This window comes from Lolium perenne, chromosome 6, assembly GCF_019359855.2.
Source record: "Lolium perenne isolate Kyuss_39 chromosome 6, Kyuss_2.0, whole genome shotgun sequence".
Lineage (NCBI taxonomy): Eukaryota > Viridiplantae > Streptophyta > Magnoliopsida > Poales > Poaceae > Lolium > Lolium perenne.
In genome coordinates this window covers 136,907,895-136,930,810 of record NC_067249.2, presented here as the reverse complement: position 1 = coordinate 136,930,810, position 22,916 = coordinate 136,907,895, and the positions used below count along the sequence as shown (strand labels likewise).

Sequence of the window (22,916 nt, the reverse complement as noted above, 5' to 3'; positions counted from 1 at the left end):
AACATAAACAAAAAAAACGTAATCCATAATTGAAAACAAAAATATGCATGTCTTTCATTAACATGATGAGGGCGTTTCCTGAATCCTAGTGTATTAGTAGTGACAAATTTGCATATAGATGGTTAGGTAACATGGCTGTGGATTTACTGATATGGTAGCACACTATGAGTAATGCAAATTTAAATTTAATCCAAGTTAAATATTACAACAAATCATCGAAATATTGGAGCACATCAGCAACAAATCATCCAAATATTAGAGCAGATCAGCAACAGTCCTTGCCTGTAAATATAGTAGAGCAAAGGGAAGTGTTTGGACGGAGGGGTTTTCGGACGAAAAGAGGGGGAATGTCCAAAAAATGACCAAACCACCATGGAATGGGGCATGATTTGGCACACTTGTGAAGCTTGTGATGTGAAACCTTGGTTGCCAAGGTTTTTCAAATTTAGTCGTTGGTGCCATGGTGGCCCCATGGTAGGGGTGTGTCGAGAGAGGGGTTTTCGGACGAAAAGAGGGGGAAATTCATGAAAAATGACCAAACCACCATGGAATGGGCCAAGATTTGGCACACTTGTGAACCTTGTGATGTGAAACCTTGGTTGCTCAGTGTTTTCCCATTTTGGAGTTGGCTCCATGGTGGCCCCATGGTGTAGATGTGTCGAGACAGGGGTTTCCGGACGAAAAGAGGGGGAAATTCATGAAAAATGACCAAACCACCATGGAATTGGCCAAGATTTGGCACACTTGTGAACCTTGTGATGTGAAACCTTGGTTGCTCAGTGTTTTCCCATTTTGGAGTTGGCACCATGGTGGCCCCATGGTGTAGATGTGTCGAGACAGGGGTTTTCGGACGAAAAGAGGGGGAAATTCATGAAAAATGACCAAACCACCATGGAATTGGCCAAGATTTGGCACACTTGTGAACCTTGTGATGTGAAACCTTGGTTGCTCAGTGTTTTCCCATTTTGGAGTTGGCTCCATGGTGGCCCCATGGTGTAGATGTGTCGAGACAGGGGTTTCCGGACGAAAAGAGGGGGAAATTGATGAAAAATGACCAAACCACCATGGATTGGGCCAAGATTTGGCACACTTGTGAACCTTGTGATGTGAAACCTTGGTTGCTCAGTGTTTTCCCATTTTGGAGTTGGCACCATGGTGGCCCCATGGTGTAGATGTGTCGAGACAGGGGTTTTCGGACGAAAAGAGGGGGAAATTCATGAAAAATGACCAAACCACCATGGAATTGGCCAAGATTTGGCACACTTGTGAACCTTGTGATGTGAAACCTTGGTTGCTCAGTGTTTTCCCATTTTGGAGTTGGCACCATGGTGGCCCCATGGTGTAGATGTATCGAGACAGGGGTTTTCGGACGAAAAGAGGGGGAAATTCATGAAAAATGACCAAACCACCATGGAATTGGCCAAGATTTGGCACACTTGTGAACCTTGTGATGTGAAACCCTGGTTGCTCAGTGTTTTCCCATTTTGGAGTTGGCACCATGGTGGCCCCATGGTGTAGATGTGTCGAGACAGGGGTTTTCGGACGAAAAGAGGGGGAAATTGATGAAAAATGACCAAACCACCATGGAATTGGCCAAGATTTGGCACACTTGTGAACCTTGTGATGTGAAACCTTGGTTGCTCAGTGTTTTCCCATTTTGGAGTTGGCTCCATGGTGGCCCCATGGTGTAGATGTGTCGAGACAGGGGTTTCCGGACGAAAAGAGGGGGAAATTGATGAAAAATGACCAAACCACCATGGATTGGGCCAAGATTTGGCACACTTGTGAACCTTGTGATGTGAAACCTTGGTTGCTCAGTGTTTTCCCATTTTGGAGTTGGCACCATGGTGGCCCCATGGTGTAGATGTGTCGAGACAGGGGTTTTCGGACGAAAAGAGGGGGAAATTCATGAAAAATGACCAAACCACCATGGAATTGGCCAAGATTTGGCACACTTGTGAACCTTGTGATGTGAAACCTTGGTTGCTCAGTGTTTTCCCATTTTGGAGTTGGCACCATGGTGGCCCCATGGTGTAGATGTGTCGAGACAGGGGTTTTCCGGACGAAAAGAGGGGAAATTCATGAAAAATGACCAAACCACCATGGAATTGGCCAAGATTTGGCACACTTGTGAACCTTGTGATGTGAAACCTTGGTTGCTCAGTGTTTTCCCATTTTGGAGTTGGCACCATGGTGGCCCCATGGTGTAGATGTGTCGAGACAGGGGTTTCCGGACGAAAAGAGGGGGAAATTGATGAAAAATGACCAAACCACCATGGAATTGGCCAAGATTTGGCACATTTGTGAACCTTGTGATGTGAAACCTTGGTTGCTCAGTGTTTTCCCATTTTGGAGTTGGCACCATGGTGGCCCCATGGTGTAGATGTGTCGAGACAGGGGTTTTCGGACGAAAAGAGGGGGAAATTCATGAAAAATGACCAAACCACCATGGAATTGGCCAAGATTTGGCACACTTGTGAACCTTGTGATGTGAAACCTTGGTTGCTCAGTGTTTTCCCATTTTGGAGTTGGCACCATGGTGGCCCCATGGTGTAGATGTGTCGAGACAGGGGGGTTTTGGACGAAAAGAGGGGGAAATTCATGAAAAATGACCAAACCACCATGGAATTGGCCAAGATTTGGCACACTTGTGAACCTTGTGATGTGAAACCTTGGTTGCTCAGTGTTTTCCCATTTTGGAGTTGGCACCATGGTGGCCCCATGGTGTAGATGTGTCGAGACAGGGGTTTTCGGACGAAAAGAGGGGGAAATTCATGAAAAATGACCAAACCACCATGGAATTGGCCAAGATTTGGCACACTTGTGAACCTTGTGATGTGAAACCTTGGTTGCTCAGTGTTTTCCCATTTTGGAGTTGGCACCATGGTGGCCCCATGGTGTAGATGTGTCGAGACAGGGGTTTTCGGACGAAAAGAGGGGGAAATTGATGAAAAATGACCAAACCACCATGGAATTGGCCAAGATTTGGCACACTTGTGAACCTTGTGATGTGAAACCTTGGTTGCTCAGTGTTTTCCCATTTTGGAGTTGGCTCCATGGTGGCCCCATGGTGTAGATGTGTCGAGACAGGGGTTTCCGGACGAAAAGAGGGGGAAATTGATGAAAAATGACCAAACCACCATGGATTTGGCCAAGATTTGGCACACTTGTGAACCTTGTGATGTGAAACCTTGGTTGCTCAGTCTTTTCCCATTTTGGAGTTGGCACCATGGTGGCCCCATGGTGTAGATGTGTCGAGACAGGGGTTTTCGGACGAAAAGAGGGGGAAATTGATGAAAAATGACCAAACCACCATGGATTGGGCCAAGATTTGGCACACTTGTGAACCTTGTGATGTGAAACCTTGGTTGCTCAGTGTTTTCCCATTTTGGAGTTGGCACCATGGTGGCCCCGTGGTGTAGATGTGTCGAGACAGGGGTTTTCGGACGAAAAGAGGGGGAAATTGATGAAAAATGACCAAACCACCATGGAATTGGCCAAGATTTGGCACACTTGTGAACCTTGTGATGTGAAACCTTGGTTGCTCAGTGTTTTCCCATTTTGGAGTTGGCTCCATGGTGGCCCCATGGTGTAGATGTGTCGAGACAGGGGTTTCCGGACGAAAAGAGGGGGAAATTGATGAAAAATGACCAAACCACCATGGATTGGGCCAAGATTTGGCACACTTGTGAACCTTGTGATGTGAAACCTTGGTTGCTCAGTGTTTTCCCATTTTGGAGTTGGCACCATGGTGGCCCCATGGTGTAGATGTGTCGAGACAGGGGTTTTCGGACGAAAAGAGGGGGAAATTCATGAAAAATGACCAAACCACCATGGAATTGGCCAAGATTTGGCACACTTGTGAACCTTGTGATGTGAAACCTTGGTTGCTCAGTGTTTTCCCATTTTGGAGTTGGCACCATGGTGGCCCCATGGTGTAGATGTGTCGAGACAGGGGTTTTCGGACGAAAAGAGGGGGAAATTGATGAAAAATGACCAAACCACCATGGAATTGGCCAAGATTTGGCACACTTGTGAACCTTGTGATGTGAAACCTTGGTTGCTCAGTGTTTTCCCATTTTGGAGTTGGCTCCATGGTGGCCCCATGGTGTAGATGTGTCGAGACAGGGGTTTCCGGACGAAAAGAGGGGGAAATTGATGAAAAATGACCAAACCACCATGGATTGGGCCAAGATTTGGCACATTTGTGAACCTTGTGATGTGAAACCTTGGTTGCTCAGTGTTTTCCCATTTTGGAGTTGGCACCATGGTGGCCCCATGGTGTAGATGTGTCGAGACAGGGGTTTTCGGACGAAAAGAGGGGGAAATTGATGAAAAATGACCAAACCACCATGGATTGGGCCAAGATTTGGCACATTTGTGAACCTTGTGATGTGAAACCTTGGTTGCTCAGTGTTTTCCCATTTTGGAGTTGTCACCATGGTGGCCCCATGGTGTAGATGTGTCGAGACAGGGGTTTTCGGACGAAAAGAGGGGGAAATTCATGAAAAATGACCAAACCACCATGGAATTGGCCAAGATTTGGCACACTTGTGAACCTTGTGATGTGAAACCTTGGTTGCTCAGTGTTTTCCCATTTTGGAGTTGGCACCATGGTGGCCCCATGGTGTAGATGTGTCGAGACAGGGGTTTTCGGACGAAAAGAGGGGGAAATTGATGAAAAATGACCAAACCACCATGGAATTGGCCAAGATTTGGCACACTTGTGAACCTTGTGATGTGAAACCTTGGTTGCTCAGTGTTTTCCCATTTTGGAGTTGGCTCCATGGTGGCCCCATGGTGTAGATGTGTCGAGACAGGGGTTTCCGGACGAAAAGAGGGGGAAATTCATGAAAAATGACCAAACCACCATGGAATTGGCCAAGATTTGGCACACTTGTGAACCTTGTGATGTGAAACCTTGGTTTCTCAGTGTTTTCCCATTTTGGAGTTGGCACCATGGTGGCCCCATGGTGTAGATGTGTCGAGACATGGGTTTTCGGACGAAAAGAGGGGGAAATTCATGAAAAATGACCAAACCACCATGGAATTGGCCAAGATTTGGCACACTTGTGAACCTTGTGATGTGAAACCTTGGTTGCTCAGTGTTTTCCCATTTTTGAGTTGGCTCCATGGTGGCCCCATGGTGTAGATGTGTCGAGACAGGGGTTTCCGGACGAAAAGAGGGGGAAATTGATGAAAAATGACCAAACCACCATGGATTGGGCCAAGATTTGGCACACTTGTGAACCTTGTGATGTGAAACCTTGGTTGCTCAGTGTTTTCCCATTTTGGAGTTGGCACCATGGTGGCCCCATGGTGTAGATATGTCGAGACAGGGGTTTTCGGACGAAAAGAGGGGGAAATTCATGAAAAATGACCAAACCACCATGGAATTGGCCAAGATTTGGCACACTTGTGAACCTTGTGATGTGAAACCTTGGTTTCTCAATGTTTTCCCATTTTGGAGTTGGCACCATGGTGGCCCCATGGTGTAGATGTGTCGAGACAGGGGTTTTCGGACGAAAAGAGGTGGGAAATTCATGAAAAATGACCAAACCACCATGGAATTGGCCAAGATTTGGCACACTTGTGAACCTTGTGATGTGAAACCTTGGTTGCTCAGTGTTTTCCCATTTTGGAGTTGGCACCATGGTGGCCCCATGGTGTAGATGTGTCGAGACGAGGGTTTCGGACGAAAAGAGGGGGAAATTGATGAAAAATGACCAAACCACCATGGAATTGGCCAAGATTTGGCACACTTGTGAACCTTGTGATGTGAAACCTTGGTTGCTCAGTGTTTTCCCATTTTGGAGTTGGCTCCATGGTGGCCCCATGGTGTAGATGTGTCGAGACAGGGGTTTCCGGACGAAAAGAGGGGGAAATTGATGAAAAATGACCAAACCACCATGGATTGGGCCAAGATTTGGCACACTTGTGAACCTTGTGATGTGAAACCTTGGTTGCTCAGTGTTTTCCCATTTTGGAGTTGGCACCATGGTGGCCCCATGGTGTAGATGTGTCGAGACAGGGGTTTCCGGACGAAAAGAGGGGGAAATTGATGAAAAATGACCAAACCACCATGGATTGGGCCAAGATTTGGCACACTTGTGAACCTTGTGATGTGAAACCTTGGTTGCTCAGTGTTTTCCCATTTTGGAGTTGGCACCATGGTGGCCCCGTGGTGTAGATGTGTCGAGACAGGGGTTTTCGGACGAAAAGAGGGGGAAATTGATGAAAAATGACCAAACCACCATGGAATTGGCCAAGATTTGGCACACTTGTGAACCTTGTGATGTGAAACCTTGGTTGCTCAGTGTTTTCCCATTTTGGAGTTGGCTCCATGGTGGCCCCATGGTGTAGATGTGTCGAGACAGGGGTTTCCGGACGAAAAGAGGGGGAAATTGATGAAAAATGACCAAACCACCATGGATTGGGCCAAGATTTGGCACACTTGTGAACCTTGTGATGTGAAACCTTGGTTGCTCAGTGTTTTCCCATTGTGGAGTTGGCACCATGGTGGCCCCATGGTGTAGATGTGTCGAGACAGGGGTTTTCGGACGAAAAGAGGGGGAAATTCATGAAAAATGACCAAACCACCATGGAATTGGCCAAGATTTGGCACACTTGTGAACCTTGTGATGTGAAACCTTGGTTGCTCAGTGTTTTCCCATTTTGGAGTTGGCACCATGGTGGCCCCATGGTGTAGATGTGTCGAGACAGGGGTTTCCGGACGAAAAGAGGGGGAAATTGATGAAAAATGACCAAACCACCATGGAATTGGCCAAGAGTTGGCACACTTGTGAACCTTGTGATGTGAAACCTTGGTTGCTCAGTGTTTTCCCATTCTGGAGTTGGCTCCATGGTGGCCCCATGGTGTAGATGTGTCGAGACAGGGGTTTTCGGACGAAAAGAGGGGGAAATTCATGAAAAATGACCAAACCACCATGGAATGGGCCAAGATTTGGCACACTTGTGAACCTTGTGATGTGAAACCTTGGTTGCTCAGTGTTTTCCCATTTTGGAGTTGGCTCCATGGTGGGCCCATGGTGTAGATGTGTCGAGACAGGGGTTTTAGGACGAAAAGAGGGGGAAATTCATGAAAAATGACCAAACCACCATGGAATTGGCCAAGATTTGGCACACTTGTGAACCTTGTGATGTGAAACCTTGGTTGCTCAGTGTTTTCCCATTCTGGAGTTGGCTCCATGGTGGCCCCATGGTGTAGATGTGTCGAGACAGGGGTTTCCGGACGAAAAGAGGGGGAAATTCATGAAAAATGACCAAACCACCATGGAATTGGCCAAGATTTGGCACACTTGTGAACCTTGTGATGTGAAACTTGTGATGTGAACTATTGTTTGCACAAAATTTAAGGGATGCAGCAAAAAAAATTCATAATATTTTTCATAATTTGTATGAAACAATAAAATTGTAACTTTCTTCATACATGATAGATCTTAGTTTACAGACATAGATGTAATGTGCATGAAGTACAATTTGGAAATTATTATTTGTAACAACCAGAATGGAATTTGAAACTTTGCATTGAAAATAATAATTACAAATATGGGACGTAAATTGCATTATTATGAGTTGGGACAACTTAATGGGCTTTCGGCCCATTTAATGATTAATGAATGCGTTGACTGGTACATTACGTGCGAGTAGTGCGGGGTGATTGGGTAGAAATAGTGCAGGTCGTGGACTCGTTGACCTAGTTCTCAACCTCCATCTTCCCACGTCCGCCGCCCCCCACCTGAACCACCGTCCGCCGCCCCCGAGCCGAACCACCGTCCGGCACCCCGCACATCACCGACCGTCGGACGCACATCTCTGTGGCGGCCACCGTCGTATGTGCATCGAGAACAAGATCTCTCCCGCGGCGACCGTGGATCTCTGCTGCGGCCTTCATCGTCTCTGCCGCGTACATCCTCGTATCTAGGGCGGCCACCGTCTCTGCCTCGACAAACGCAGGTATGCCGCGGCCACCATCATCTGTGACGCGACCATACTCTCTCTCACGGTCGCATCCTCCTCCCTCAACCCTAATTTCCTCACCACATGCGGTATAGATAGTCCTCATCACATGCAACACAAAGGAACGATCCCGTTAGTCATGTATCTCCAGGAAAACATATGTTTGTCTATGTAACTGAGTCATTAATTGATTTGTATATACCCATCCTCAGCTACTTACGACTTGATTCATATTGCTAGCTTGCACTTCATATATGTTAGCAGACGGAATACATAATTGTTATCACATGAAGTTCATACATGTTAGCAGACGAAGTACAGATGTGTTTTCACAGGAAGTTCATATCTGATATGACATGAAGTTCAACTCTGTTATCACGTGAATTTAACAGCTGCTGTCACATGATGTTGAAATCTGTTATGACGTAATTAAACCCCAGGGTATAGTGTATTAGTTTCATGTGATGCAGTTGTACAATTTTATTTCCTACCTCCTTTTAATTTCATGTTGTTCAATTGGTCTGCAGGATGCAAGACCCGGATGGGGAGATTTTCTGTGACATAATTAGGTGGCAGAAAGTCGTAGCAGCAATGACCGACGAGCAACGAGACAAATTACGCACTTGTGCTGTTGGCCGATGCATGATCCAAATTCCATCTAGAAAGATACGGCCACTATTGGTCAAATACATGCTGCAGGTTTATGATGCGGAAAAGGGTAGGTTCATCATTGAACCAAGGGTGGGAGAAATATCGGCAACAAATGAGGATGTGGAATGCTTGCTAGGATTAGAGGATGAAGGCTTGTCGTCTGCAGATATTTTGGAAGAGGAAGGAGAAGAATGGAAAACAAACATACCTGATAGATTTCTTAGTAAAAAAACTGGTAATTTAGTCATGAAAGATATGATTGATGAAATCATTACGTCAAAAGCCACAAATGACGACTTCCTTCGAAGAGCTGTCTTAATTCTTATAGGGACTGTCTTAGCTCCTACTTCGACATATACGGTTTACAAGCCGTTCTATGCATTTGTGGAAACAATGTACAAGTTACACAACTTGAATTGGAACCAATTCACGCTTGCATATGTCATGGAGCAGATCAGCACTTGCCGGAGAGGAATATATGTTAGGCAGTGGCCGAAAGGCAATGTCGCGGTTTTAGAGGTACATGTCCTTTAATTTTTTTTTGTTGTATTTGTTGCAACATACACTAACTGTCCTTTGTATTTTTTTTACATGTAGTACTTGTATTGGGAGAAAGTGCAACCTCTTGATGAGATAGCACTTTATGCTCGCATGTCTTCACGCCCACTTATGATCAACTGGACAGAAGCTGCTGTAGCCTTGAGAGATAGCTATGATCAAGATAATGGCCGGGGCAAAGGTATCCTTAAGGTAAGCATACATATACCGGCCATTTCAATTATTATAGTTGTTTTGCATATAACTATGTACTGTCAAATATCGTACTGACATATTAAATTTGTTAATTTTAGATTGAAGATAACATCACAGAGGAATATAGGCGACAGTATGGGAAGAAAACAAATGGAAACAAAAACATGGGTGCAGAAATAAAAAAAACCGGGTACTGGAAGGAGCAATGGAAAGGGCAATGGAAGGAGCACTGGGAAGGCTAGTACCTCGAGAAAACCTGGCCCGTCGTGGGAAATAAAGATGGAAACCACCATGAAGAGGATGATGCAGGATTTTAAGAGGGAGATAATGGAAGACCTACCTGAGAGATGCGCCAAGGTGATTAGGCCGAAATAATTATGAACAACAAAGTTCACCATGTATTTAATTATTATTGACATCCTAAAATTTGTTTCCTTCTTGCAGGATGTTGTCAAATTATTAAACAAATCAGGTGTTAGGTACAAGCCATTCGCGGAAACACTTTCAGATCAGTACTGTTATGACGAAGGCTGCGGATCTTACCTCAACGGAGTACCTGAACGGAAAGAATTTGTTTACGACAAAAAAAGTGACACCCGGAGTGTGTCATTACCTAAAGAAGATGTTGACAAGGTTAGTTTGAAAACAAATAATGCAGACTACCATGCTTCCACTATTGTGAATATACAATCTTACAATATACAATGTCTGTAATATTTTGGATATTTCACCTGCGTCACGTGCTTGTATGTTTCCTTTCCGTAGGTGTCGAAAGAGGACAATAAAGAAGAGGATTACATAACACCTGCAAGGACCAAGTGTGACTTCTTAGGGGATGGCACGCCAGACAATCCATGGCAACTTGCTGAAGATTTTAAGGAGGCCTCTTCATCGGAGGTGCCATCAAATATTTTTGAACCTGCCCTCAAAAATATGAACAAAGAAGACGAACACAAAGAGGCTGCCTCAGAAGGATCAAAAAGCGTCAACAGTGCAACCGGCAAGAATGAAGATGTAAATGGAAAGAGGAAGCGAAAGCTCCCTCTTAAACTGCAGTATCCTTATATCATTGAGAATCGAACGAAACGACAACCTCGAAAAAAGCCAACTCCCGCAATAGGTACGCAACGGAAGATATGTACTTAAATTTTTGATTACTAATGTGATACTAAACACAATGCATTTTTTGTGTACAGCTACTCCGTCCAGCAATGATGTTGAAATTCCGCAAGACTCTACTGCCTTAACAGCGGAACACATTGCAGCAGCAGAGATTTTTGTTCAACTCTGTTGCAAGAGTGAGGTAAATGGGAAAAAAATTATCTACAAAAATGATATCGGCGTCACGTTGACATCACAACGGCTTAAAGTGGTTCTAGACCATAAATGGTGTACAGATGATGTAAGTATATTGCTGACGATTGAACTGTGCACATACTTTGAATGTATGAATTATGCTCAAGTATGTTTGTGTGTTAACTACACCAAACCTTTGTTTTTCAGGTTATCGATGCTTACATTGGAGATTTGTCTCGTCGTGTTGGGGATGATCGGTACTTATGTGCAGCGTGGAGGTCATCATTCCTGCTAGAAGCACATCGCAAGGGCCACAAAACAAAAAAAAATAATAAGAACGATGATCACCTAGCTGTAAGAACTGGAAGCATTCAACGAGTTATCGACGAATATTTTAGGCGGGACAAGGTAAAGTATTCCATCAATATGACAAAATTTAGTAGTAATACTAATTTACATTGCATGTACTGACAATTTTTCCTGTGACACAGGCATATTTTCCAGTTAACATATCGAACAATCACTGGACTACCGTCATCATGCACACACCGAAGCAAGAATTCCAAGTTCTTGACTCATTATTTCCATTAAGTGTGACCATAGACACTGTCAGGGCTCTGGTACTGTTTCTTCTACTACATATTGTCTTCAAATTGCATGCGTACACAAACATCTAATTATCTATATTTGTATAGAGACAACAAATTTCTGCTGACATCCAAGAGTACAACAAATCTACATCTGGATTTTTCCCTGATGTGATATCTTGGAATATAAAATCATACGATATGCCGCAGCAAAAAGATGGGTCAGTACATGCAAACTAGAACTAAATACATATTACACTACTATTACATGTACTAACTCAATGAACCGAATTAATTGTGCAGCAATTCATGTGGCTTATTTGTTCTTCAATGCATGGAACATTGGGATGGAGATAAATGGAATAAAGAAATATCACAGGTACTGATATTCTACATGGTGACCAAACACCTTTGTTCCGTGGTACATAAAATGAATAACCGATGCCTATTGTTTGCAGGAGATGATAAACGGATCAAGGAACCTAATTAACGCACAGATAGTTCTAGCAACTTCAAATCTGTTAGAGACGGTGAAAATGAAGGTTATCCGGATCTCCAAGAGATTTACTAAGTAGATCAAGCAGCAGTGATCATAGGTTGGGTTTTAGTCCCGTAGAAGGTTTCCCAGCTTGTGTCAATCTCGGCTTCTGTGAATCTATATGTATGACATTTAAGTACGGTTGGCAAGTACTGTGATTGTGTGATTTTAAGTATTCATCTATATACTAAGCTACTACTGTGATTGATCTACTACTGTGATTGATCTATATATTAAGCTACTACTGTGAAACAAAAAAGTATGTTACCAAAATTTCAACAGCACTTATATGACAAATATGCATCAACCATAGTAGCATCGACAGACCATCTGTAATGAAGCCAGGCCTTGCGCCCCAGTACCCTCTCCGATGGATCCATTATAACACATTGGCAAACAATGTAGCTACTCAACCATGCATTTCATAACACAACAGTTATTTCATACAACAACACTAAGTACTTGGTCCACACAGGAGATCTCTCCACACATTGATACAACATACATAGTACTTGGTTCAGAAACACAAATCTCAGAGATAGAACATCTACTACCTTTATTACATCAACATAGTGGCATGCTTCACTCCCAACTTGCACAAATCTCTTGTATGGCCTTCATCTTCTTCTGGTTTCTATCTCTAATATTGAAGAGATCTGCAACGTAATACTCCAGCTTCTTCTTCTCCTCCTTTAGAGTGGCAATCTGCAGCTCTGCCTTCTCCCTCATAACCTTCTCAAGTTCAGCAGCAGATTTTGCAACCATTGCTTCTTGCTCACTACTCAGGCTACCAAGTTGTTTATGCAGTTCAAGGTTTTTCTTTTCCAGCTCCCTCTTCTCAAGCACTAGCTGGTAATTGGCAGTAGCATACTCTACATTACCAGAGATTCTGGTATCCTTTTCCTCCTCAAATGAATGCCACAACTGGAGCAATGCATGTTTCAGAGATTGTGGCCACTCCTGATCCACCCAAAATACTGTCTCACAAATATTTTCCTGAAAATTATTTTTATTCCAAAATTTAGTACAAGTGTTGATGAAACAATGTGGATCAAAACTATGGTGCTAAATATGACACAAGGTTTTCTATTGCTACATCCATCCACAACACAAGAACTGTCACAACATTTTCTCAATGCACAAGGATTTCTAAATGCACAAGATATTGAAGAGATGTTCCTACCTTGCATCCACAGCCCAAGAACCTCCGACCCGTGTTCGTCCCCTCGAATGCCACATACTTGTGGCACGGCAAGTGATGGTGGCAGCGCTCCGGCCCAGCATGAACACCGGCGTAATCCGGATCATACATGGTCTCTGGGACCTAAATCACAAGATTAAATGCAACCAATTCGAATACAACAGAGTAAATCAAGTAATTCCCAAATTTTACCAAACCCTAACCCTACCTCAACACGTACCCGAGACGTTGGGCTCAGATCGGCCCCATGTGCGAACTCAGAGAGCAGACTGTCTTGGCTGCTGCTCTCACCGTCGTTCCACGACGGCATGGCGGCGGCGTTGCTGCGGCGGCGGACGTGCGACGGCGGCGGACGGGAGAAGGGGAGAAAAGAACAGACCGACCAAACGCACGGGCCGGCCTGGTCGTTTTGACCTGGGCGTTAACTATGGACCCCACCTGCGTTCCTGCGGCGGCGGACGTGCCACGTCAGGTTGACTATGGACCCCACCTGTCAATTTGATGCTTAACCCGCTAAACCGAGCTCATTTCGCGAAGTGGTGGGTATCTGTCACGCTGTTAGATCAAACTGGTGGTTTTCTGTCAAAAATATGAAAGGCGGAGGTTTTTTCAAACCCTAGCCGCAATTGTCGTGGCTTTTTGTAATTATCTCCTTTAAAACCCATGTCACCATTCCAACTCCACCTTCATATAACAGATCTTTAAATAACATAACTTTAAAACCACGGTCTGCGAACAATTTGTATGCATCAAAATTGTGAAATATCATCAGCATCAATTAATGTAGTAATAGCACCATCAAAATATCAGTATCATCAAAAAATTTCAAATACAGCACATAATGAGCAATGACTACAGCTTCATATAGCCAATGACTACATAACACATATCGGCATGCCAACTAAAGCTTTATAATGTCGTGCCAAGTTCGTCCATCAAAATAAGTCATTCATCATCCTGACCTCCAAACATATGCGCAACATGCCTGCAATTAACAAAACAGATGATAAAGTAAATAACTAAAGTTTAAAAGGATGCATAAATAATTCATCGCCAGCAAAAATTTATACTCACCTAGGATTCAGGTCACACTTCAAGCTACGTTTGGTGTGTCCAGCCTTTTTGCATCTGCTACATCGAATCCCCCTACCCCGCTCGTCATACGATAATGGCCTTCCATTCATTGTCACGGGTCCTTGTCCATCATCTCTACGCTTTCGTTTCTTAGGCGCACCTCGAGCAGCAACTTGAGCAGGGTCACCCAATTCATTTACATTAGTATTCACCGAGTTTGTGGGACGGTTGGGTACATTATCATACTCCATCTTGTTTGAAATAATGTCAGCATAAAATGCCTTGGTCCGCTCAAACAACAGTGGATCTTTGTATGCAACTTGCAATGCTTCAGCTTGTAACACATTCAACTCCGTAAATCTTTGTCGCTCCTCCGCTACGGGAAAACCCCAATCATGTAGATCGCTCGTGCGCCTCGCTGGCAAGCCACCCCTAGCTTGTTTAGAGAATCGCAGAAGAACTAAACAACCCGGTATTTCATCCAAATCCAGCACATCAAGTACATGCAGAATATGCTTGCAAGGAAGTCCCCTCCGGATCATCCTTCGACAGCTGCACTCTACTAATTTATCCGAGTTGGCCGGTTTATAGTCAACATAAAACTTTGCATGCTTTCTCTTTTTCTAAGCAACAACAAACTGCATCTCACCTTCTGTTCCCTTATACTGATCTATAACCTCAATGCCTTCTATTTTATATATCTCTTGCTGCAATATATAAAAGTTTGCCGGAGTGAATACCTTTGCAGCAGCTCTCTCAATTCTCCTCAAATTGGTTACTGGTACAGGTGATGTCTGTGAACTAATGCAGTCATCTTTTGCCTCCGTCTCTCTAATGCGCACTATAGCATTCTCGTAGTGCAAAATCAAATCCACTAGTGTCATACCGTAGTCTAGGTGTAGGTGAAGACATGAGTTAAGACTTTCACTTCGTTGATTGCTTTTCATACCAAGCCAGAACCCCTCAGATAGGTACGCCGCTGCCCATAATCTCCTCTTCTTGTACATTCTTTTCAGCCACGTTTGTGTTTTCTTCGTCTGCCATTTCTGGATAAAAGCGTGCCATCTTTCCTCGAATATATCCGGTGTGGTCGTGTAATACAACAGAGCCCGAAACTCACTCAACGACTTGAAACTTAGGTGCCGAGCCATGTTCTTTTCAATGTGCCATGAACAAATACGGTGCGACTGCTCGGGAAACACACTTCGAATAGCTCTAATCATCGCACTATCAGCATCGGTGATTATTGACTTGGGTTTCTGCTGCAACATAGCTTTCAAAAATGTCTTCAGTAACCATACATACGTGCGTTCCTTCTCATCTGATAAGATGGCACACGCAAAAACTGTCGTCCTCCGGTGATTGTTAATTCCAACAAACGGAACAAATGGCATACCATATCGGTTCATCTTATATGTACTATCGAACACAAGTACGTCTCCATAATCGTTGTAATCCTGCCGGGACTGAGCATCACACCAGAACAAGCTTTTCAAACGACCTTTACTATCAACGTCGTACTCAAAAAAAAAATCAGCAAACTTCTTCCTCCGGTTCTCCATCATGGCAATGGTTGAGCTAGCATCACCACCTGCAAGTAACTTTCTCTTCTCCCTGCAGCACATGTTGTACAAGTCCTTCCTCGTAAACCCAACAGTGGTGTACCGACCATACTTGCTGAGGAAGGTATCCATGATCACATGCTTCCTAACCCCAGCTTTGCCAATGCTAATATCTCCGCTTCGGAAATCTTTTATCCTCCTATGTGACCATAAAAATGGGCTCTCGCTCGTTCTGCACACTTATGGTGTGCTTGTAAACAAATTTTGCAACTCGCCAAACCCCCGAACCTCTATCAAGCTTCACATCCAACTCCGCTTTACAATTGCAACGTGACAAAGGTCTCAACCTACGAGTGCGGTTGTCCATAGTCAGAAACTTGCTGTTACGTTTTCCTTCCCGAGAACACACAAACCGCCTTCTGCGAACTATTTTGTTAGCACCCTTAGTCTCTTTGAACTTGAACTTTCTTACACTGAATCCCTCTTGTCGAGCATATCCATTATAAAAAGTATAAGCAGCTGCCTCAGACACAAAGGTCTTCTCCATTACTTCCCAGTAAAACTTTCTCTTATCTTCTGTATCACTCTCATCTTCATCCTCTGATCCATTCTTTTTCTTACCAACTGATTTCACCTGCATGCACAATTGGATAACATTTAAAACAATTTTTTAAACGCCATGGCCGCGAGTCATACAACGAATAAATTCATAAATCTTACATGTCTTCTTCTAACAGGTTCTTCTATAGTCTCCAAGTCTGAATCACCGTAATAGTCGTAAGAAGAATTATCGCCAACTAAGACCTGACCAAACAAGAAATATTAACGGCCATGTCAGCACTATATAAAATGCATTGTTGAGTTATTAAATATAAATTAAACATACATATCACCTAATAAAATTAAAATGCATACCTCATCAACAAAACCACAGTCCAATCTCTCATCATCAGTTGGCTCCTCCACAACATCACTCTGAATCTAATGCATTTTAAACCATGTCAACATCAATTCACATTATCAGACATTCCATATTTTTATGCAATCACACAATTATTACTACAAACTCACATTATCAGTGTCAATATCTTCTTCTTGCTCTATATTATCATCTTCTACATCAACACCATCTGCATCCATCTATTAGCAAAAATATGCACATTCAGTATTTAACTACTTACATGCAAGTACTAAATAAAACTAGTACTTCCGTTTCACTCACACTTTCATCGACATCATCGTCTCCAGAACTTTGTTCATCTTCAGGAGGTGCATTATAGTTGGCAGACGAAATATTGAATTCCTCTTCATCTGTATTTCCGCTTTCGTACTCCATTGAACTTGCACTCAAATCTGAAACGTCCATCGCCTGTTCAAAGTAACAACCAAAATAAGTACATCTCAAAAAAAGGAGCTCGAAACCCAAACCCTAACATCAACCAAATCATGAACATGCAATTACTTCTTACAATCAGTTACCTACCACGAACCAACAATTATCCACCAAACCCTAACGCCGCCTGTAGCAGCAGGAACAACCCGCGTGCGATCCTTGCCCAGCCTCCTCGTCGCCGGATCCACCTCCCGCCTCCACGTCCGACCTTGCACAGCCTCGTCGTCGCAGGATCCGCTTCCCGCCTCCACGTCCGACCTTGCCCCAGACTCCTCGTCGCCGGATCCGCCTCCCGCCTCCACGTCCGACCTTGCCCAGACTCCTCGTCGCAGTGCGCTACGCCTTGCCGCCCCAACATCATCCTCCCTGCCGTCTCCCTCCCGATGGACAGAACCTTCCAAACCCTAACGAGGACGAGCTATGGCGCACACGAACGAAACCGCTACGCCTTGCCATTCCCAACGTCGTCGTCCCTGCCGTCTCCCTCCCGATAGAACCTTCCAAACCCTAAGGAGAACCAGCAATGGCGCACACGCAAGGATTCAAATATTTTCCCCGTAACCACCGCCTATCGCCGGCATCAACTACACTTGATCGACGTAATTTTCGGGTCCAACTCCGATTCTAATGACGTGGGGCCGGCGGAAACCGTCTTCACCTAAGATACGTACAATACCTGCGTGGCTTCCGATCATCTATGTGGAAAATGACGTGGAGTATAATTATACGCGACTAATACGGCCCCACCGTCTCCAACGGGTATCCCACCTGAACGTCGTTCACCAGGGGGGGGACACCGGAGCACACCCCGTGTTTCAAATGAGATGAATGAGAAGCTGATGATGGCACCGTTTACTAGGGAAGAGGTTAAAAAAGCTCTTTTTAATATTGGTGATCTCAAGGCCAGGACCGGCCCTGAGATGTGGGGGGGGCCCGGTGCAAGAGAAAAAAATAGAGCCTGCCCCTATACACAGAGTTTTAGAGATTTTTTTTTTCAGTAGCAATATATATCAAACAAAATTATTTATAATATTCAATAGACATTTGAACAACACAATTTTCTCTAAATTTTCTGTAGACACGTCACATATGCAATCCCATCTAAATTGCGTCAATACAACTCTCTTATTTCCCCCTTTTTTTTTAACCTGGTATGCACTTTGACATCTCAGACTTGCGGAAGCACATACACTAGTACAAGATTTATATATAAAATTAAATTGTTGAAAGAAAAGCACCTGAACCATGAATTAAACTGCCGTGCTTCTGGCCGCTTGCCGCCGGTTGCCCTTGGTTAGACTGTCGTGGTAGTTCATGGCTGCCAAATGCCACTGCGGGCAATCAGATTGTCGCCACCCACTGCCCCCTGTCATCCTGGTTGCCGCTGCCCCCAATCATCCACTACTCTTCTTCCACCTTTTACCTTTCTGAAATGAAGCCCTACGAGGAATCAAGGAGAACAAATCCAGGGCCCGAAAGAATCCAAATATCCAATCTAATTAAATCAGATGAACAATAGCAGACTAACCTAATATGAGGGGATCCCTTGCAGATGGAGGAGGAACTTGTTGGAAATCTTGACTGGAGAGTGCCACCCATCGTCAACTGTGATTGGGGAATGGGGTAGAACGAGGAGGCGAGAAGACGCCGCGAATCGAGCGAGGTGGATTGGCAGTACTCTGGCATTTTTCTTTTTGCGATTAGGGATAGCGGCATACGTGGGTTTGCTGATTATTTTTCTAAGCTAATGGGCCTTCATGTAAATTACCTGGGTGAGGGCCCCTAGCAGCCGGGGGCCCCGTGCGGCCGCACTGGCTGCACTGCCTCAGGGCCGGCCCTGCTCAAGGCCCCGGGACCAAATGGATTGCATGCTGTTTTTTACAAGAGGTTTTGGCATATCATTAGTGAGGATTTGATAGATGAAGTCCTCCTTGCGGTGAACTCCAAGGATATCCGAGAGGGTTGGAATAATACCACAATTGTGCTAATTCCAAAAGTGGAGTGTCCAGATTTTATTACACAATTTCGTCCCATAAGCCTATGTAATGTCGTCTATAAGGTGATTTCTAAGCTGATTGCTCATAGATTGAAGTTCCTTCTTCCAGATATTATTTCTATCACACAAAGTGCATTTGTTCCGGGACATCTGATTACGGATAATGTGTTGGTAGCATATGAAAGCTATCATGCAATAAAAAACAAGAAGACTGGGAAATTTGGTACATGTGCGGTGAAGCTCGATATGCACAAGGCCTATGATAGAGTGGAATGGACTTTTCTTTGAAGAATTTTGCTTCGGCTAGGTTTTGATTCTGGCTGGGTTGATCTTATTATGGCTTGTGTCTCTTCGGTAAGGTACCAAGTTCGACTTGATAATAATTTATCAGATTACATATATCCATCAAGGGGGCTCCGCCAAGGTGATCCACTCTCACCATATTTATTTCTCTTTTGCGCGGAAGGTCTACCAAGTCTTCTCAAATTTGAACAAAGTATGGGTAATATTATGGGAGTGAAAGTTAGTAGAGAGGCCCCGCTGTCTCACATCTTCTTTTTGCAGATGACTCTCTAATTCTTGTGAGAGCGGATGTCTCGAATGCTACAGGACTGAAGAGGGCTCTGGATGATTATTGTGTTGCATCGGGGAAATTAGTAAGTGAAGCTAAGTCAAGCATTTATTTTAGTCCTTGCACAAGTGTGGATACAAAAGGGGAGGTGTGTACTGTTTTGTATATTATGACTGAGGCGATTACAGAGAAGTACCTTGGTCTGCCACCTCTTGTTGGTGTGGATAGGTCAGATTGTTTTCAACATCTTATTGATCGAGTCTTGAAGCTGCTTAGTGGTTGGAAAGAGAAAAATATGTCCTTCGGAGGTAAGGAGGCATTGTTAAAAGCTGTGATTCAAGCCATTCCTGCATATGCCATGTATGTTTTCAAACTACCCAAACAGATCATCAAAGGGGTAATAACTGCAATGTCCCAGTTCTGGTGGGGAGATGAGGATCAACAAAAACATATGCATTGGTTTGCGTGGTGGAAGATGTGTGTGCCAAAAAAAAACCAAAGAGGTATGGGTTTTAGAGATTTGCATTGTTTCAATCTAGTTATTCTTGCAAAGCAAGCTTGGAGGCTCCTGTCAGATCCAAACTCTCTTTGTGCTTCGGTCTTAAGAGCTAAATACTTTCCCGATGGTGATATGCTAAATTGTAATCTGAAAAGGGGGAGCTCATACACTTGGCAAAGCATTTGGGCTGGAATCCAAACCTTCAAGAGAGGACATATGTGGAGGGTGGGGGATGGTTCCCACATTAATATTTGGAGTGATCCTTGGGTCCCTGGTAGCCTGAATAGGATGATTGCAACTCGAAGAAGGAACATAGTGCTTTCCAAAGTCTCAGATCTTATTGATGCTGAATCGGAGACATGGGATGAGGAGATATTGGGTGAACTGTTTTGGCCTATTGATGTCCAGAGAATTCTGAATATTCCGCTTGCTAGAAGCAGTATGGAGGATTTTGTATCTTGGCACTATACAAAAACTGGGGTGTTTTCGGTGAGGTCCTGTTACCATCTTGAATGGGAGCATCAACATGGAAATAAATTGAGAAGAACTAGTGGATATGGTACTTCTTCAAATCTTCCTGTGTGGAAAACGGTATGGTCTCTCATTGTCCCTGCAAAAATCAAGATTCATCTCTGGAGATCTTTTCTTGAGGCTATTCCTTGCAACGGGGTTTTGGCAAATAGACACATGATTCCTAGCTCTCAGTGTACCTTATGCCAAACGGATTGTGAAAGTATCCGCCATGCTTTCTTCCTATGTTCAAGAGTTACTGAAATTTGGCACAAACTCGGCCTTTGTGATTTCATATCTCATGTGTGTTCTATGGAGAGGAATGGAGGGGAGGCCCTGGAAGCGATGCTTCGGGATAAGCAGGCCACTGTACCCGACGTACCAGAATTGATGAGGAATGATCTGATCGCCATGGCTGTTTGGTATACCTGGTGGGAACGTAGACAGGTATCTCATGGTGAGGCTATCCAAGCACATCCAAGCTGAAGAGACATAGAACTAATTATGTCGAGGAATTCTAAAATGGGTTGGAAGTAAGATTTTTTTTCGGTTGCAAGTGTGTTGCAATGGAGAGAGAAATCATGCACTATGAAAATTATTCACGTAGTACAAAATAATGGGATAATGCCAATCGATAATTAAGCTAATTCTCAGTCGGCAGAGAATTAGAGGTGCCCTAATTATTATGTAATAATGCATGTGAAGCAACTATTCTACCTAGAGAATTCCATATTGCCTGCTATCCTTGTAAAAAGCAGTAGGACACAAAATCCCGTAATAAGACATAAAGGCATGAACAGATTATGTCATCACCTAAGCTGGACTTGTTGTTCTAATTCAGAATGACCAAATGCTTAATATTTACTCTCTTCCATTCCAAGGGGTCTTTTTAGTCCATAGAAATCTCAAACTCAGAGTATTGAAGTCATGTAGAAATATTTCCTATTTATACAGTTTGGGAGGAAAGTGATTAAAGTTCTGAAGATCTGGTAATGCTACTGTGTGCACTCTGGAGCTGAAACTAGTAAAGGATCAGTTCCACTGAATGTGAAAATGGGTGACGAGGAGTTCCTTAATTCGAAAAGGCTTCTGACTAACAGGCCGCGCGCATTCCAAATCGTCAATTTTATTTATTCGATAATAATCCCAGAATGGTGCACAAAGTCTCTTGCCGTGACTAAATTCACCGAGCTGCAATGGGGGCTGATAACGCGGCAACGCAGGGAGGCCGGTGGCGCATGCCGCCATCACGCTGCGTTAACGAAGGCGACGATCCTGTCGATCATCTCCTTGGTTTTGTCGCAGTCGGGCTTGAAGAGGTAGAAGACGTGCCCCTCCCCCTCCGTCTCCAGCAGCTCCACCTCCAGCCCGCCGGCGCCCCTCGCCGCGGTCACCGCCTCCGAGTACGCGCGGCCACGCCACCTGAGGAAATCACCCTCCGCCGTGCACACCATGACCCTCTCGCACGCCAGACCGTCCAGCCCCGGCGCGTCTTGAGCCATGGGGTTCATCCGCGGGTCGTCGGCGCCGGTGGTGCCGGGGCACGCGAACAGCCACAGCCCCGCGCCCATGGCGCGGCCCGCGGGGTCGCGCGGCTCCTCGCCGACGGCCTCGGAGCCCCAGAACCACGGGTGGATCAGCACGGCGCCCCTGAGGCGCGCGGCGTCCGGCTGGATGGCGAGGTGGTGGCAGGCGTTGCCCCCCGCGCTGTCGCCCGCCACGAAGACGCGGGCCAGGTCGCCGTGCGCGGCCACCCAGGGGTCGGCCCCCGAGAGGACCCAGGCCAGGGCGGCGCGGCAGTCGTCGTAGGCCGCCGGGAGCGGGTGCTCCGGGGCGAGGCGGTAGTCGACGGAGACGCCGAGGGCCGGGCAGGCGGAGGCGAGGTCGTTGAGGAAGCGGTGGTAGTTGGGCGACCTGGCGGACTCGGCCACGAAGCCGCCGCCGTGGATGTAGACGATGACGGGGAGCTTGGCGCCGGAGGTCGTGACGGAGGGCGGCAGGTAGAGGCGGGCGGAGTAGACGCCGAGGTCGACGTCCTTGGATTGGACGCCGGTGGTGGCGTCGAGGCCGGGCGCGACGGGCGGGGCCACGATGGGGCGATCGATGCGGCCGCTCTTGTAGACTCGGAGCAGCGGGCCGAACTCGCGGACTACCTCGTCGTCGACGGTGGGCGCGGCGCTGGAGGCCATGGTCGCAACTGCTTGGGTCGATGGGCGCTGTGTGGGCGAGCTGAGCTGAGCTGAGAGCCGGTTGTTGCTTTACCTCTACAGCTCTAGTCTTGTTATCTTTGTTGGAGTGTCACTGA

At 45.2% G+C, this 22,916-nt stretch overlaps 2 protein-coding genes and 1 long non-coding RNA gene across 3 annotated transcripts; 1 reads left to right on the top strand and 2 right to left on the bottom strand.

Annotated features, from left to right (window-relative positions):
- The first annotated feature begins 9,675 nt into the window (after positions 1-9,675).
- On the top strand, positions 9,676-11,842 carry LOC127329043 (uncharacterized). The gene is made up of 9 exons (XM_051355589.1): positions 9,676-9,741; positions 9,829-10,017; positions 10,150-10,504; positions 10,581-10,687; positions 10,888-11,088; positions 11,172-11,300; positions 11,376-11,488; positions 11,571-11,646; positions 11,726-11,842. The coding sequence occupies exons 1-9, from the start codon at positions 9,676-9,678 to the stop codon at positions 11,840-11,842; spliced, it is 1,353 nt and encodes a 450-aa protein (XP_051211549.1).
- A 4,065-nt stretch (positions 11,843-15,907) lies between these two features.
- On the bottom strand, positions 15,908-16,587 carry LOC127329045 (uncharacterized). Its single transcript, XR_011746552.1, has 3 exons — positions 16,558-16,587; positions 16,363-16,446; positions 15,908-16,276 (listed from the first exon to the last, which is right to left on the bottom strand). It is a non-coding gene; the product is annotated as an uncharacterized lncRNA (long non-coding RNA).
- A 5,134-nt stretch (positions 16,588-21,721) lies between these two features.
- LOC127334411 (tuliposide A-converting enzyme 1, chloroplastic) lies at positions 21,722-22,916 on the bottom strand. Its single transcript, XM_051360858.2, has one exon. It carries the CDS (start codon positions 22,798-22,800, stop codon positions 21,859-21,861), a length of 942 nt encoding a protein of 313 aa, XP_051216818.1. The 5' UTR covers positions 22,801-22,916; the 3' UTR covers positions 21,722-21,858.